At 45.6% G+C, this 17597-nt stretch overlaps 1 protein-coding gene and 3 pseudogenes across 1 annotated transcript; 2 read left to right on the forward strand and 2 right to left on the reverse strand.

The window, feature by feature from the left end:
- The first annotated feature begins 477 nt into the window (after nucleotides 1–477).
- LOC136515248 (cytochrome P450 86A8-like) lies at nucleotides 478–3302 on the forward strand (annotated as a pseudogene).
- A 915-nt stretch (nucleotides 3303–4217) lies between these two features.
- Nucleotides 4218–7897, reverse strand: LOC136517733 (putative wall-associated receptor kinase-like 16; annotated as a pseudogene).
- Nucleotides 7898–8991: 1094 nt separating this feature from the next.
- Nucleotides 8992–13804, reverse strand: LOC136516540 (zinc finger CCCH domain-containing protein 40-like). Its single transcript, XM_066509956.1, has 4 exons — nucleotides 13575–13804; nucleotides 11576–11845; nucleotides 10987–11210; nucleotides 8992–10109 (listed from the first exon to the last, which is right to left on the reverse strand). The coding sequence occupies exons 1-4, from the start codon at nucleotides 13677–13679 to the stop codon at nucleotides 9173–9175; spliced, it is 1536 nt and encodes a 511-aa protein (XP_066366053.1). The 5' UTR covers nucleotides 13680–13804; the 3' UTR covers nucleotides 8992–9172.
- Nucleotides 13805–14046: 242 nt separating this feature from the next.
- Nucleotides 14047–16312, forward strand: LOC136515249 (adenylyltransferase and sulfurtransferase MOCS3-1-like; annotated as a pseudogene).
- Nucleotides 16313–17597: the final 1285 nt, after the last annotated feature.

A 17597-nucleotide genomic window follows, 5' to 3' on the forward strand; every position in this document is an offset into this window, starting at 1 on the left:
CATATCTAAGTAGCTATCTAACTATATCTATTTACTAATGTATCTATGTTTCTATCTATCTACATATATATCTCACTAAATCAACTAACTAAGTCATCACAGTATAACTAGTAAATAATAAACACCAACTAAATAGGTACATTGTATATTCATATTTTTACCTTTCCAGGTCGACGGACGATGGGCGTAGGTCAAGGCGAAGATCCGGGCCTGCGGTGGCGCGGCCAACGACAGAGGTGGCGCGCGGCGGTCGCGGGGTGCCCGGCGCTCCGCGCGGCGAGACCGGCTCGACGGGCGTGGGAGGCGGGGCGAGGCGAGGGCGGCGGTGGACGTCGGCAGGGCGGGGCGAGGCCGGCGGTGGAGGGAGCAAGGCGGGGCGAGGCCGAGGCCACCGGTGGAGACAAAGGCGAGGACGGCGGTGGAGGGCGTGGTGGCTCGGCGCTGCAGCCAACCAATGGACAACAGCGCGAGGGCACGATGGCACGGTGCGGGCTCGGGCGCGGGAGCAGCGGCGGCGGCGCGGCGCGGGCTCGGCCGCCGGAGCAGCAGCGGCGCGGGCGGGCGCGGGCGCGCGCGACGCGGGCGGGCGCGGGCGTGGCGGTGGAGCGGCGACGGCGCGGGCAGGGATGGCTAGGGCGAGATGGGAAAGAAGACTGGCCGGTAGATATTTAGGGGGCTCGGCGCCAGAGTGACTGGCGTCGTGGCAGGCCATTTCCCGTGCCCCAGACCTCGGCGCCAGTGACCGTGGCGTCGAGCTCGGCGCCACTCACTCTGGCGCCGAGCCAAGGGTCCATTTCTGGAATTCTTTCCGCCAGGGGTTTATTTGAGAGAAACTTTCGAAAAAAGGGTCAAATAGTAAAAAATTCGGCCGCATGCACCGAAAAAGGCATCGCATTAATTCCTCTCATATGGCCCGCCACGTGCAGCTGGAAACGGCATTGCATTAACGGAGTGTTTGGATCCCGCTACTAAAATTTAAGAGGTGTGTCGGAAGAATATTGCATGGGATGTTTGGATACTAATAAAAAATAAATCACATAATACGTCAGTACTCTATGAGACGAATTTTTAAGACTAATTAATCCGTTATTAGCACATGTTTACTGTAGCAAAACATTATCAAATCATGGGCTAATTAGGCTCAAAAGATTCGTCTTACAAATTAATGGCAAACTATATAATTAGTTTTATAATTAGTCTATATTTAATACTCTATACATATATCTAAACATTCGATAGAACAGCTACTAAAATTTAAAATTTAGAATGAGCAACCAAACACCCCTAACTCGTGCAGTGGACAGCACGACTCTTTCTTCTCGCATCCTTCTCTTTCTTCCTCGCCTCCGACCCCACTCCGGCGTCCGCACACCGGCGCGCCCGCGACCCTGCACCCCGGCGCGCCGCGTGCCCCTGCGGCCCTGCCGTCCCGGCGCCGAGCATCCAAGCTGCCGCGCCACGTGCCCCTGCGGCCCTGCGTAGTTCTTCCTCCCCATCCCCACTCATCCAGTGCCAGCACCGCCGCGTCGCAGCCCGGGCCGAGGTGCAGCCTTATGCAAATTCATTTCTTAATTAGTAGCTATAGATTAGCATATTTTACTATGTCTATACGGTTGTAACTTCTGTGTTCAATTGATGTAAATTGACTCTTTGTAAATGAGAGTGGTCATTTGGATTACTTAAACAGTTCTCTATGTTTTTTGTTTTTGCTTTTGATCTTCTTCAAATTTGCTTTTCATAGAAATGATAAGTTGAATATGTCTTTCTTCTATGTTTTTTTTGCTTTTGATCTTCTTCTAATTTGCCTTTCATAGAAATGATATGTGAATTCGGTCTTTTTTCTTTGTTCTTTTTGCTTCGATCTTCTTCTAATTTGCCTTTCATAGAAATGGTCTGTTAGATGTGTCTTTTTTCTTTTGATTTTCTGCTTTGTTCTTCTAATTTGCCTTTAATACAACTGATATGTTTAATCTGTATTTTTTTATTTGTTTTTTATCTTTTTCATTACGTTCTTTGGATTTTGTTGTGGTTATTTGAATCGGGTGACAGATCACCTTGAATCACTCGATTTCTTGTGTATGGTAAATTTGAGTGATTTTATCTGTTCTGTCACTCGAGTCACTGGAGTGTGTAAATCACCTGAGTTTTCAGTAGACAGACCCTATATATACTAGCCCATCGTTTACATTAGTCTGTCAATGCTACGGTTTTAAACCCTTTGAATACATTAATCTTTTGGTTTCAACTTGCATCTCATGACAAAATATTGGAGAATCAAACAACTACTCCGTGGATGCTAAACTTGCAGTCTGCTATCTTTGGTCAAGTCAATGAGTTACTGCAGAGCCCGTTCAAGTACCCGGTCTTCCACGCCGGGCCAAGAATGTGCCTCGGCAAGGAGATGGCGTACATCCAGATGAAATCCATTGTGGCGTGCGTGCTGGAGAGGTTCAGCTTCCAGTTTGTCGGCGGCGAGGAGCGGCCGGGGCTCGTGCTCTCGCTCACGCTGCGGTTTGCCAATGAAAGTGATCACGAGGACGAACTCGGCTCTAGGCTAGATTTCCCACTTCGGGCTTGTTTATCCACCTCAATGCACTTATGCACATGCGTTGGATGGTTGGGGTAGATCGAGGTCGCTCAATTTTCAAGCCGGCTACCGGTTGTTTTGTACTCTTCCTCACATGGTTAGGAAAATAATGGGGTTCTTTTACGAATGGTGTGATGCCGTGATCTGCTAGACGGTAAAAGTTACTTGGGGATAGGGATGCAAGTGAGCTCGCCTACGAACCCGTAATACGAGGTGAAGGAGATGGAGGGCCTTGTAGCTGGCGTGTTGCATGGTGCGCTGGTGACTCATGGAATCTGGGCTTTTGATTGAACAACTGGTTCTGGTTCTGAATTGCCTCAGGTAACTAACATGTATATATAACCGATCTGGCAGTGCTGCTGTCTACTCTTAGTCCTAAGTGTTGTTCCAGAAACTAAACTTTAGTCCCTGTCACATTAAATATTTAGACATTAATTTAGAGTATTAAATATAGATTAATTATAAAACTAATTGTACAGATTGATACTAATTTGCGAGACGAATCTATTAAACCTAATTAGTCTTTAATTTGACAATATGGTGTTACAGTAACATGTGCTAATGATGAATTAATTAGGCTTAATAGATTGGCCTCGCAAATTAGTCTCTATCTGTATAATTAGTTTTATATAATTAGCTCATATTTAGTCCTCCTAATTAGTATTCAAACGTCCCATGTGACAGGTTTAGTCTCTGGATCTAACATCCCCTTAATTTTGTGGCTAGTCCACTTGCATCCGTTGGGGAGAAGATAAGTGACAAGTGAGGTGAGCTGATGAGAGGCTGACCTCTCGGAGAACGAGAAGGGGGCCACCGGACCACCGAAGCGATTTGCTTGGCTCATCTGGAGATTCTCGGCCTGTTCGCTGGTCGGTTTCTGAGCTGATAAGCCTGGCTGGTGCCAGTTTATTGTGAGAGGAAAATAATGTTGGATGACTGATAAGCCCTGGCTGAAACAAACAAGCGAATAGGCCGTCTGAGTGCGGATACGGAGAACATAGTACTCTCTGTTTAGGCTCTGTGCAGTTTTGATGTTGAAGTGCCCATTTAGGTTGTGGCAATTTAGGTTGGCTGGGCTAGAAGGGCATGTGCTGTCTGTTGTGTTGCTGGAAATAGTTTTTAGTCACTGGGTTGTGAGCTGTGACCAAGGCCACCAAGTTTTGCATTCTGTTGGTATGCCACATAAGGCTGTCTGGCTTTATTTGTAAAATCAACCCTAAACCAAACCAAGGGGAAATGACCTTTTTCTCAAAAAAAAAATTATCAGTGAAAGTAAAAGGTTGACAAAGCATATCTTTATGCAGAATAAAGTCGTAGTTATTGGTTAGTATGAGAAATTGTTCCAAAGATGAGAATATAGGATATTAGATAAGGGGACTGTTAGAGGTGATTTTTTTTCATAAATCTTAATATTGACTTTAAAAGGTTGGATAAGAGAATTCGTGGAGATAATAAGAGGATAAGAGAACTCTTGGAAATGCTCTTACGGAGAGAATCGATTTCACTCATGTCTTTATCCAATTCTAATTTCCGCTCGTCGTCACCAAAGGGTTGATTCCCTTCACTACGCATCAGTATATAATATTCCTTTGAACAAGGGAGAATGGACAATGGAGGCATAAATGTATAATTCCTCAGGAGTAACAAAAGAGACAATGAACAGTCGAGTAACAGCAACCTCTATCAGAGATGACCAAGCAAACAATAGGTCAGATCTCCCAGAGCAATGGAATCATAGTACATACATGGGTACACGCAAGATGATCCACAAAACATGACGGGCAGGTGTCTCTAACGACCAAACTCCAGTAGGCCACGACCAACGCTCCTCTCCATGGTAAAAAACGTAGCGCTCACCATCTCCATGCCGTCCACCGATGGCTCTCTGACAGCGAGCAAGCTCTCCATGTCCTCGGGGTCACGCTGCATCCACGGGTGCTGTGTCACTCTACTCAACCTGCCAAGCCTCTCAGCGACGTCTCTCATGGCTGGTCGGTTCTCGCCAGCCATCTCCAGGCACTGCTTTGCGAGGTCAGCGACCTCCTCCAGCAGCCCAACGTTCTCTTCACCCTTGATGCGGTCATCTATCACGTCCAGCAGCCTCCCCTCCTTCAGCGCACACAGAAAGCTCACGGAGAGGCTCCTCTGGCTCTCGGGCCCTTCGAGGTTGAGCGCCTTCTTGCCAGTGATCAGCTCCAGGAGAACGACGCCGAAGCTATAGACGTCGCTCTTATCTGTAAGCTGGCATGTCTGCATGTACTCAGGGTCCAGGTACCCGCAGGTCCCTTGCACCAGAGTGACGAATTGGGACTCGTCGGTCGGTGCCACTATGGAGGCTCCAAAGTCTGATACCTTCGCGGAGTACTTGTCATCAAGAAGTATGTTGGAGGATTTCACATCACCGTGAAGGATTGGCGGTGACGCACATGAATGCAGGTAATCCAATGCTAGGGCAGATTCATGGGCAATCCGTAACCGAGTTGAGAACGGGGCGTCACAGCACCCGCTGCCAGCATGGATGAAATGGAATAGTGTGCCGTTGGGGATGAACTCGTAAACTAGCATCGGGACCTCTACTTCGAGGCAGCATCCTAGGAGCTTCACGATATTCTTATGGTTGACCTGGGACAGAATGAGCATCTCCTTGCCAAACTCCTTCCTGCGCTGCTCATCTGTCATTGATACACACCGTTTGATCGCGACCAGAGTGCTGTTCTTGAGTGTGCCTTTGTAGACAGTCCCATGGCCGCCGCGACCAAGAACATTCTTGTCGTCGAATTGGTCTGTTGCCTCCATGAGCTCTGCTTCTGTGAAGACTGTGAATGTAGTGCCTTGCCCTGTGCTTATCTGCTCCAGAAGCAGCAGACCCCCATGTTGTCGAAAGTATCTCTCCTTGATGTTGGCCAGTTTCCTCCTTTCACGGGTCAAATATGAGCAAGTGATGGCTATGGCCAGTATGACAACAGCGACGCTTGTTCCTGAAAGTTTTTCATATGTTACTCGTACATTTTAACCGTCTAAGAGAAGACAAAAAAGGGCACTGGATATAATTCTGATTTACCAATAGATAGTATCGCTGTGCCAGAGGGTGACAAGCCACCACGCCTGCAGTCGAAACTACCTTGTCTGTTGACGCAACCCCCAGGGCATGGAGATGGACTAAGGGCACACTCGTCGATGTCTGAAAAACGAAAATGGTGGCACGATCTCAGAAATCAGCAATTTGATTAGCTCCAAAATATCGAATTATGTATGACCTAACAGTTTTTGTGTTACGGACCTTGACATCCATCATGAAGGTAAGGATTGCCTTTGTAGCCTTCAGAGCAGTTGCAAAGAGACCACTGGTTGAATTAATGCACTCACTGTTGCTGCTACGGCAGGCATAGGAAGCTGCATCCTTCGTGGCAACATCACAAGTTTTGTTGCTCACAGCCCAGTTTAGAATAGTTGGGACTTCACCATTTTGCTCATCCCAGAAGGTCGTCGTGTTCAGATATGCTGTGTCAAACTTAAATTTCTCTGTCTCCACCACCATGGCATATCTACAGTGCTTTGTGTCTTCAATGGCACTTGTGTTCTTGTCAGATGTATTATCACCAAACAAGGAAATATTGTGGTAGGACAATTTGCTACTAAGCGCAACCTGGCAGCAGCCGACACCAGTGCACCCCTGTGCTGTTAGGTTTTCAGGAGGAGAGCTCTCTGTCTGGCACCCGATCACGTACTGCATAAACAGGAAAATACACTTGAGTCGCTGACACCATTATATAAAAAACAATAATTTTAGTGCACCAAATTGAAGCTTGTATTTGAGCACTGGTAGTAGAACTGTATATATTAAAGATGACCTGCAACCAACATCAGAATATAGCGATTGATCCCCTTTTTATTTCTTTGTTTGTGCGCATGCATGCATGAGAGGGAGAGAGAGAGAGCACTCACGATGGCAGATTGCCTTGAACCGGCCATTAAGCCGAGCGCATTGACTCCTATGACTGTGAACATGTTCTCCTTCTCTGCTACCGTGAACGGCGTGCCAGAAAGGTTCAAGAGGTACGTGGTTGAGCGGTTGGGGCACATGGAAGCAATAGAACTCATCACCCGAACCTGACCTTCGAGCAGTAATATGTTGGCCACCGGCAGGATAGAGAAGTAGGTAATGTTCCTTTGGCCATCCTGAGACTTGTTGCAGTGAAGCTCAAATCCCTTTTCCAATGCACAGCCAGGGCCAATCCCAAATGGATACTCAATGTTGACATCGCCACACTTGTTCGGGCAATCATGGTGGGGCGAAGATGAAGCACCTCTGACCACAGGCTGCAACAGAAAGGCAAAGCTGAAGAACAGCAGCAGATGCATGGACAACATCTCATCAGAGAGCTTCCTATGGTGGCCCATAAGGGTAGTGGACAGAGAGCTTGTTGTACAAGTTTCTGTATTGATGCATGTTGGCACATCTATGTCTCTATCTATATACTCCATATGAGTTGGGCCCTTAAGTCTGTTAACTCTCTAAATTTCTATGCACGTTAGGTGATGAATTCGTCATCTCTGAATGACTGGGCCAAACAAACGCTGTGGTTCCGTTGCTGCTCCTCCATTTCACCATATGGCTGTTTCTAACAAACTGGAACTTGTATGGGGTACCGTACATTGACATTTCAGCTAAGTCTCCAGAAAAAATGACTGATTCGATGCATCGAAGAAATAAAACTAGCAACAAAAGTACAGAACTAGCAATAGGAGACCGCCTTTAATCCAGCTAGATACTCTGCATTTGACTGGATCTAACAAGAGGCCGGCATTTCTTTAACATACCGAGTCAAATTACGCCCTACTGAATTTACTGAAAAGGTCCTTTGGGATAGTGGCATTTCTTTAACATACCGAGTCAAATTACGCCCTACTGAATTTACTGAAAAGGTCCTTGGGGATAGTTTCTTAATTGCAGCTGCACTTGCCCGGAACCGGAAGCCCAAACAAGCACTAACCTAGGCAATGGGTCAACGCAGCACGTTGTAATAACTAGCCCCAGGCTCTAATCGGGGATTAATACAGTATACCGCAGCAAACGCTACGAATCGGCTGACCATTTCGATTCCTCCTGCACCCCGCCAAGAGACGCAGCACCGAGAGATGGAGCATGGGAGCGGTCGGAAGTCGGAACGTGCTTACCCTGCTGTTGTGCCCGGACCCGGATGGTCGGCGCCGCGGACCTCTACCCCACGCTTCGTCTTCTTCCAGCCGCTTCCATGCCATACCTTAGCGTCATGTCACTCGCCCCGTGCAAGGGTTGGCTCGCACTCGGTTGGGTTTGGCTGGGTGTCTAATTGGGCCAGGGTCTAAAAAACGCAAATCGGCCCGATCAGCCTACCGCTCACAAGCATGTGGCTTTTGGCAAAATATTAAGTGTAAACCACATTTTTGCTGCAATCCATGAAAACCTCTTAAAACTATACTTAGGAGTTTTAAAAAAAATTAAAATTATGCACACCAATAGTGCATCTGTAGATGTGCATTGTCACAAAATTTGAGATTCAAACTCGTTCTGCAAAAATTTCATATGAAAATAACAAATTTCATTGGCATATGCATGGAATTTTGTCTCTCTCTCTCTCTCTACGTAGCTTAGCAACCACATCCTGCTTTTTAATCGACTAAGCATGTCTGGCTGGTACGATCTGGGCTCAGGTCGTCAACTAGAACATTGTGGGTGGCAATTGAATCAAATGAATTGGCTTTGAGCTTATCTGCTTATGTGAGCCTAACGTTTTCCTGTGGTAGATTCAGCGTTGGTATCCTTTCGATAGAAGCACGACTTTGTAAGGATCGTCAATCGTGTGTGCCCTGTGTATGATCATGTGTAGTTCCGGTGATTTACATGACGACACAAACATTAAGACTAACAGGTGGGTTAAAATATGTTAGACGAACATATGTGATAAAATATGTTACAGGTTCTGACATGAGGATAACTATTGAATAAAAAAATTCAGAGCAAAAAAAAATGATTCAGTTAACAAAAGAAAGATAAGGGAATGCACATAATAAAAGATAGGGAAACTAACCAAAATTACAAACTGACGACTACTTAACTAAATATACTAGTCTAGGTCTAGTGGACTACTCATCGACTATTTAGCAGAATCCTCAAGATAGAACAAAAGACAAGCAATCAGCGTTGACGCTGTGCTCTCATCAGATGGGTTAGCTATATCAGAAAGAATTGTTGAAGACAGGTATCTTGCAGCCGAATTGAGATTTAGCCGCAAAGTTGCAGGCGTCAACTGTAAGTTGGTGTCATTATCCGAGTCATCTTTACAATTTACAACCGAGTCGTTAGGTCAATCTGAAAAAGATGAAGGCTTCGATGGCCTCCACGTGAAACTCAGCCGACACAGTAACGCAAAATGCTGGATACATCCAGTACATCTCCCAGTTTTTCAAACTTTGATAAGCAATACAACAAAGTTTTACTGTTAACCACAAATTAAGAAATTACAAAAGTTGGTGACCCGCGAGGGTTACATTCTCCTGCCGAGCAATTAGAGCAGTAGCAATATCCAACATCTTGTAAGGACTTCAGTTCTGAGTTGGCTGTTGCGGCTGCTGCTGAGCTGGAGGGCCATGAGGTGGCTGCTGCTGAGCTGGAGGGCCATGAGGTGGCTGCTGCTGAGCTGGACGGCCATGAGGCGGCTGCTGTCCTGCACCTGCTTGCGGTGGTTGCTGAGATGAACTAGCCTGTCCCTGTGCTGGTTGTGCTAGCATCGGCTGGTAAGGTGGATATTGTGGGTGGTAGGGCATGCGCGGTGGAGGCATGTAGCCACCATATGGTGGGGGAGGTGGATAGTATGGTGGATACTGACCATGGTAGTATGGCGGTGGTGCAGGATAGCCGCCCTGTGCTGAGCTGCTTGATGGCTGAGCTTGCCCGGCTTGCTGCGGCCCTGGTTTGCCTTCACTGTCCTGTGATTTTACTATAGCACCCATCCTCTGTGGATCCATGGATGGGTACAGAGTCCGCTCCGCTGCTGGTGGTGCTGGAATGTTGAAGTAGTACGATGCTGGTGCAGCCTGTTGCTGTTGGCCCTCCATCCCAGGGGGTTGAGGTTGGTCACCGCTCTGCTGCTGAGATAAGACAGCCCTAGGGAGCAGTCCTCCATGGGAAACCTGCCCCTGCCTCCCAGACTCATCCTCCTCAGGCTTTGGAGCCTGAGGCTTGCCCCACATCAGCTTCAGGCGCATGCCCTTGATGACTAGCTTGTTAGCAAGCTCCTCTGCAGCCTTCTCTGCGCCTTCTCTTGTAGTATATGTCACAAATGCGATTGCACGTTGAAGTACCATCCTTATGGACTCGATCTCACCATGAGCATAAAATTGATCCCTCAAATCTTGCTCAGTTATTCTGCTATCGAGTCCACCAATGTAGAGGGTCCTTATAGTCTCATCATCTGGCGGTGTCAGGGATGGCATCTCACCTGCCTTGCTCAAAAGTTTCAGTGCAACTGGATCATTAACTCTGCAGGGAGCAAGAGATAGTCAGAAACCAAGGCAGAGGAGAGAATAGCATGGAAAATTTAGTAAAGCGAATACATACATTCACCTAAAGGTTTTTAATAATGAATAATTTAGTTGAACTCATTAACTTGACCTAAAAAGCATCAATGTTTGGCATATCTAGAGCACAATTTTTGCTGGGATAAAGGTCTCCAAGATACAGCTACAAGTTCAACTTTTCAACAAGTTAGGATAGTTTCATGACCAAACAGCATCTGGAGACATCTTTTGTCTGTACATCTGTACATGTAAGCCTTTTATCTAAAAAACATCTGTACATGTAAGCAATACAATTTCTACCCAGGTGTGGGTTAACTGTACAGATGCTAATATCAATTGCCATAACTAGAGAGACCTAGTTTTGGTCTTACCACCTTAAACAATTTTCCACAACAATAGCATAGCGTTTTAGTCCCAAGCCAGTAAAAAAAAGTGACAAGAAACAAAATAGAAGGTAATATGGATATTCAAATACATCGTCTAAAATCCAAGTCATAAAGGAAAAGCATTGCTCAATAGGTTTTTGCTATATGCTCCAGAAAGAACTAGATGGACTACAACACAGGAATGGCAACATAGTGTTGTACTGATGCGAAGCAAAAAAGTTGAATGAAAAGTATCAAATCCTTTAGACACCGCAATGTTGACAAGCAGAGTCAAGACTCAAGAACAGAAAGCTATCTGATTCATTATCTCATATGATGAAACTATGAACATCAGTTTTAAATTGCACATGCTAATCAACAATAGTGATTGCTGAAATTAAGCCTACAATACATGCAGAGAACCACAAAAAACACATAACTAAAAATTATGAGTGCATAAGCACAGCAACATACCCATAGTAGCGATCTTTAATGTTCTGCTGAGATAACTCCCCAGTTTCAGGCATCTCATGACGATAAGGGCACTCAGCTCCTCTTGTACATTCGCCACGCACAAAGAAACTGCAAACATGAGCTCTGTTCCTCTTGTAATATGGTGCTGTCCTCTGAAGCTTCAGAATGGTATCATTTGGACGAGCCTTCCCATAGGAAGAATCATAGTCTATGCCAGCTCTGGCCTACATTTATGAACCATAAACTCTCATTAGGAAAAACTATTCTCAGGTCAAATGGAAGTATGGAACAAACAAGAATAAGTCCATACAAGCAGAGAATAAGTGCAATTCATTTCAACAATAGCAGATCAAGATAAATTACATCTAAAAAGAAGGCATCTTTTGTTGCTGTCATACTTCAAGTGTATCCGACACTATGATACAGTTTACGGTGACATCATAGAAACAGTATTATAATATACATGATATCTTCATTTCAGATTTCAAATGAACAAAACAACCTGAAGAATACAGTTTGTCTTAGATTTTGGGCAGTATGAAAGAAATTAACAACAGCATCAAGATTCAATATTGAAAGAGAAACGTACCCTCCTATCATGCTCTTCTGCAAAATATTCGCGATTGACATCACTCCTTGGAATTGCATCATTAGAATTGATAGCGAGTGCTGTATCTCGGACCTGAACAGGCAGACCATATTCAAGATCCAGCAGGCAGACCTGGCAGACATTCTTTAGCTTGCAACATGTCTGGCAGATCTCAGTCTTCTTGTACCTTGCATCTCGACCAGGCCGCCACCGGAAGACAGTAAAAGGACGTGCACAAATTTTGCATTCTTTGTCATATTCAGCTCTTAACTGCAAAGAAAACCAAGCGTCAGTAAGCCATAAAATCGTATTTACATGAAATACTGAAGCATATGCAAAATAAGGAGAGATAGATTGGAAAGTTGTTCCCATTCATGTATAACACCTACCTGGTACTACATGATGTGTATGGCATATGGCAAAACCATTTGGTTAGCTAGTATAATTTGTTAGCAAACTAATTTACCCTGGTTTTGCTAGCAAGTATAACTGGCTTAAACCTAATTCTCATCTTGTTAACCACACTATGCATATGGCAAAACCACTGTACTGCACTACCTGGTTTTGCTAGCTAGTATGAGTGGCTTAAATCTAATTCTCATCTTGTTAACCATACTATGCATATGGCAAAACTACCGTACTGCACTACCTGGCAATGTTTTCAAGGCGTCGCCTAATCGTCGCTTAAGCGACGCTTAGGCGTCGGGGCGTTCCAGGCTCGCCTTAGGGGTAAGGCGGCGCCTTGTCGCCTTATGCTCAAGCTGATGCTCCCTCGATTCCGCCGCCTCCTCGCTGTCCTCTGCTCGATTCCGCCGCCTCCTCGCTGTCCTCTGCTCGATTCCGCCGCCTCCTCGCCGTCCTCTGCTCCATTCCGCCACCATATGCTCGATCTGGAAGGGGACGGCAGCGGCTGTAGATCTGGAAGGGGAGTAGCGAGGGAGGGGAGCAGAGCAGCGCCGGAGAGAGGGGAGCAGAGGAGCGCATCCGGAGAAAGAGAGGGGTGGAGCCACGGAGAGGGAGACGAGACGGAATGAGTGGTGGAGAGTAGAGAACGAGAGGAGCAGCGGTGGAGGGTTTGGGATAAGCCATGCCTGGAGGGGGACGGGCACATGGGCCGCCTGGTGGGCTAGGTCAGCCCACTTCTTACTCCTCCTTTCTTTTTCTTTTTTCATTTTCTTTTTTCTTCATCATCTACTGCTCTGAGCTTCTGTTTTAATTTTTTTAAAATTCATAAGGCGTCGCCTCACGCTTTAGTCGCCTAAGCGTAAGGCGGTAGTCACTCGCCACGCCTCGCCTTACCGCCTTAAAAACATAGCTACCTGGTTTTGCTAGCTAGTATAACTGGCTTAAATCTAATTCTCATCTTGTTAACCACACTATGCATATGGCAAAACCACCATACTGCACCACTACTCTTGCAGAAGCATCAACAGTGGCTACTTGGGGTGAAATAATTGAAACCAAGGGCTGTTCAGTTCTGAGGCAGGGATTACCTTGCCTAGCTAGCAAGGGCCAGGCTTACCTCGTGGCTGCAGCGAGCTGGATTGGCTCTCCGATTGTAGCATGGTATTTCTTTGGCAGCACAAGCCCCAAGACAAACTAGTCTCCCAACCAAACAGCTACCTCTTTTCCATTTCCTGGCTAAGCAAGGTGAGGTGAGAAGCAAGCCAACCAAACGGCTTCTGAACTACTACTACTACAGCAATGCATTTTGTAGTGCACAATCCCGAAGCAAGCATCAGACTTCCTCAACGATCTAATCCCAAATTCAACAGCACACCTATTCTATAAGAAACAACTTCACAAAAAAGCCAATATGTAAAAAACGTGCACAAAATTCGACACCTAAACAGAAGCGTAACCTAGACCCGGATCCCGTCGGGCATAAGAAATCACAAACTAAAACCGAATCAAGCGGACCACCGCGCTGATAATCGCACGACGACGCCAAAGAGAAGCACACAAATCATTCAGGTAGGGTTAGGGTTTGATGTGTTACCATCCGGACGTAGGGGTTGTCGCCGAGGCATGACTCGCAGATGATGGGGAAGTCCGACCGCTCCCACCCGTCCGCCTGCGCGTCCCGTAGCAGCCGGTGAGCCATCCCCCTCCTCTCCGCCGCCGACGAGAAGATGAGGGAACGGGGCCAAGGGGCTGCGGGAGGTCGGCCCGGTCGGTGTCTGCGACTGTAGTCCGTTGGTGCGGCGGCGATAGGACCGAATCCGACGGGCAAACGAACTATTACCCTCTTACTGGGCCGGGCTTTAATACACGTCTACTACTACCTGGGTCGGACTGTGCTCCAGGCTTTACGTAAGCTTCTACGTGGGCCGAGGTTTACGTATTTGTTTACGTGGGCCGTGGGCCCCACGTGGGAAGACGCGGTTGGTTGATTTCGGCGGCTGTGGCGAGACAATTTCGGAGGTTGAGGCGACACGGCAGCAGTGAGCAAAGCGTCCAGGTGCGGAGGGATGGGCGGCAGCGGCGGCGGCGGCAGGAGGGAGGCGATAGAGCGGGAGCTCAAGAAGCTTCGGGCGCCGGGCATCTGTCCGGGGCCCCACCTCTCTGTCTTCACTTGGCTGCACATTTTGAAGCCGGTACCTCGGCGCCAAGATACGTGGCGCCGAGCTCAGCGCCATGTATTATGGCGTTGAGGTACTAGCCACATAAGATTTTCTCATGTACATGGTTAAGCACCTCGCCGTTAAGATCTGTGGCGCCGAGACGTGTTACCTTGGCGCCAGGACTCATGGTGCCGATTCCTAGGGTTCAAAGATGAGTTTAAGTCTCTCAGGGGGGTAAATATAAATTTTATTCAAAGAAAGGGTCAAATAGTAAAAAATTAGGTACTAACTACTGTTTTGTTTACTAGCTCCCGGACTGATTGGTTGCTTACAAGCTCTGAAGGCTATAAAGGTTGCAACTGGTATTTGATGCACTCTCTGCTCGTGTTAGAATTGTATGTGACTTCACTCTGTAAATTTATTGTCTTTGGATGCATGATCACAATTTATCCTAATCCCAGCACCATCGTCCATCAGGGGATGGCAATGCTGCATCCTCCTATCTAGTTTTAACTTGCACCTTTTTTCTAGTATATTTATCACAGATTCGAGTCTAATACAAGAATTACAATAGTGGGATAGGATAATGTTGCCAATCATGTTTTATTATAAAAGAATTGAAATTGGTTCTAACAAGAAAGTAATCCTTTATAGGATCATTCTCAGCACTAGTGAGAAAAGTGTGTCTGGTTGGGTGGTTGTTTGGTGTATGGGTTACGAACCTTTTTCTTCTTAATATAATGATACACCGTTCTCCTGCGTGTTCGTGAAAAAAAAAGAGAGAAACTTTGACTCTCTTTTCTTATGGGAACAACCTTTTTCTACTGTGTTGTATCCTTATATGTGATGGTCACATCTTGATTGTGCCTCATAAAGTTTAGTTTTGTGCTTTTGATCCAATATATAATACCTTCGAGCCATTTAGATTCTGGGAACATAGCTGTTGCTATCAGGGTTAAGTCCCCTGTTTTAATGTTTTCCAGACCTTCGCAGAGAGCTGGTAACTAACGTATTCCCAGCACCAGTAGTTAGTGTTACAAACCTTCTAAAACTTTTAAAAGAATCTAATTGTGAAGTAGCCACCGAAGCTTTTCGCCTGGTTTCTTCTCCAAGACTTACTGTGATTTCCAGTCGCCAATGGCATTTGAAACCATGTTTGAGGATTCATCCTATTTGCAGGTGGTCTGCCATTAAGTGGATTATGGTCATCAATGGTTCTGGTCATCCTGCAAATTATTAACAGCCTTTGGTCCTTCGAAGTTGTTTGCATTGCTTGGACGCAAGCTATAGGACTGTCTTAATATAGCTCATTATCATGTCTACGTATATTTGCAGGTTAAGCTTCGTGGAAGCTCTCCAGATTGCACCCATTGTGGCAAAAATTCCTTTTTCACAGAACAAGATTTTCAGAAGTTTGACTATGAAAACTTCACACAATCACCAATGTCTGATAAGGTAATGTGAATGGATGCAGTTCAGATCATATCAAGAATGATCTTGAAATCTATGTGTCCTCATCCACTGTTACATTTACTGCAGGCAGCACCAAGTGTGAACATACTCCCAGAGAGCGCCCGAATCACTTGCAGAGATTACAAAAAACTGGTCGACAATGGTGAACCTCATCTATTGTTGGATGTACGACCTGCACATCACTTCCAAATAGCTTCGATTTCTCCATCTCTGAACATCCCGCTCTTCATGTTGGAAGAGAAGCTGCCTACACTTGAAACCTCACTGAAGGAAACAGGAGAGGCGTCAACCTTGGTTGTCCTGTGTAGAAGAGGCAATGACTCTCAAAAGAGCTGTCAAGCTTCTCCACGAGAAGGGATTTGCCTCAGCGAAGGATATCATCGGTGGGCTGCAGGCGTGGGGACGAGATGTTGATCCTGATTTCCCTGTGTACTAGCGAAATGGATGTAACGATTATCTGGCGCCTATGAGGATTCGTGCTCAAGGTCAAACGTTTACATAGGACACCAGCTTGTGGTGGTGAATTCAAGATTGTTTCCCACGCGGTTAGCTATTGTTCTCGGCTTAGAATGGCCTACTTGTTTGAGCTCCTACCTTGTAACAGTTTGAATGCCGCCAGAGATGCTGCTGTTGCAAGAACGAGAATTATGATACTATTATTTGAGTACTAATTTTACAATACCGTGTACTTGTAACCAAAAAAAAATCATGGAAGACTTGTATGTTAAATCCGCGATGGCTCATGCCATGGACAAAAAAATATTTGAGCTACAAAATTACTTTAAATGCAACAGATCAAAATTAAGTTTTGATCTTACGATGGGAAGAACTTTATTATCAATCAAACGGCAAGAAATGTTCAGTAACGTAAGGTCATGCACATGTTTTTTAAAAAAAAAAATCACGAAGTCACTGAAATTTCTGCTGCGTATTGATTTCTTTACAAAATTTGAAGTGACTATAATCTACCAAAGAACACAAGTTGGGCATTCAATTTACAAGGAAGTCTGTTGGGGCTTAGGGCTCAAGAACACTAGATGGTGTGCATTGGCAACAGATGTGTGTGAGGTTGCCGCAGACTTCAAAGGCAGCAGTATGGCCTAGATATTCTGATCGTGCTATTGCCACCCTCTGGTTTCATATTTCTTCTATGGCAGTAATTGTCTAGGATTTGCTGGCTTGCATTCCAGAATTTCAATTCCCAGACAAACCCTGTTTTAGTGTTCAAAAACAAAAGCAGTATGCTATCTCTGTTATTGTAGCCTTTTCAGGTCCAGCACATCACTTCTCCTCTGGCTTTGGTTGATCATCCATTCCTTCCTCGCATTCCTTAAGAAGTCTTTCTACTGAAGGATCATAAGCAATAGCCATCCGCAGATATTTGGCAGCCTCAGAATTCCGGCCTTCTCTAGATAATATACTGCAATAACCAATGTCAGCACGTTTAGCAACTGTCCAGCATTTTAGGAAAGCAGAGCCACATAAATAAAATCAATAATGGAGCTGAACCACAGTATGTGGCTACACGCTACAAGCTGGGCCAAGCTACCCTCTAGAATTAGGTTATTGGTAGCCATAGCGCATCGTATCGATGGACCATTTGTAACAGAATGATCTATAAAAGGACTTTACCTTCCCAAAGTAAGCATCCCTTGGAAGTAGCAGGTTTTGTTGATGGGCTTTTCTGGTTCCTTGAGCTCTGCTATTCTCTGCAGGAGTTTGATTGCAGTCTCATTATCCCCCTACATTGGAAACCGAAGCAATGCTTATGTTGTTCACTCTTATTCCAAATGTTTTTATAAACTGAGTCCAAATGCAGCATTACTCTACCTGACGCTCGTTTGAAAGACCTGCCCCGAAATATGCAAGCACAAGAAGAGGGTCATCTTCTTGAATCTACACAACCGAGAGCATTGAGTCTTACTAAATTACTGTCTCAGATCATGAAAATCATCTGAGGTAACAACAGACCTTTGGTATAGCAT

This window comes from Miscanthus floridulus, chromosome 17, assembly GCF_019320115.1.
Source record: "Miscanthus floridulus cultivar M001 chromosome 17, ASM1932011v1, whole genome shotgun sequence".
NCBI classification, from domain to species: domain Eukaryota; kingdom Viridiplantae; phylum Streptophyta; class Magnoliopsida; order Poales; family Poaceae; genus Miscanthus; species Miscanthus floridulus.

Excerpts from the sequence above, each read along its gene's own strand:
- LOC136516540 (XM_066509956.1), bottom strand. The coding sequence starts at position 13,679 with ATGGCTCACCGGCTGCTACGGGACGCGCAGGCGGACGGGTGGGAGCGG. Across the intron at positions 11,846-13,574 it reads ACAACCCCTACGTCCGGATG|TTAAGAGCTGAATATGACAA; the intron begins GTAACACATCAA and ends TTTTCTTTGCAG. Across the intron at positions 10,110-10,986 it reads ATTAAAGATCGCTACTATGG|AGTTAATGATCCAGTTGCAC; the intron begins GTATGTTGCTGT and ends TGCTCCCTGCAG.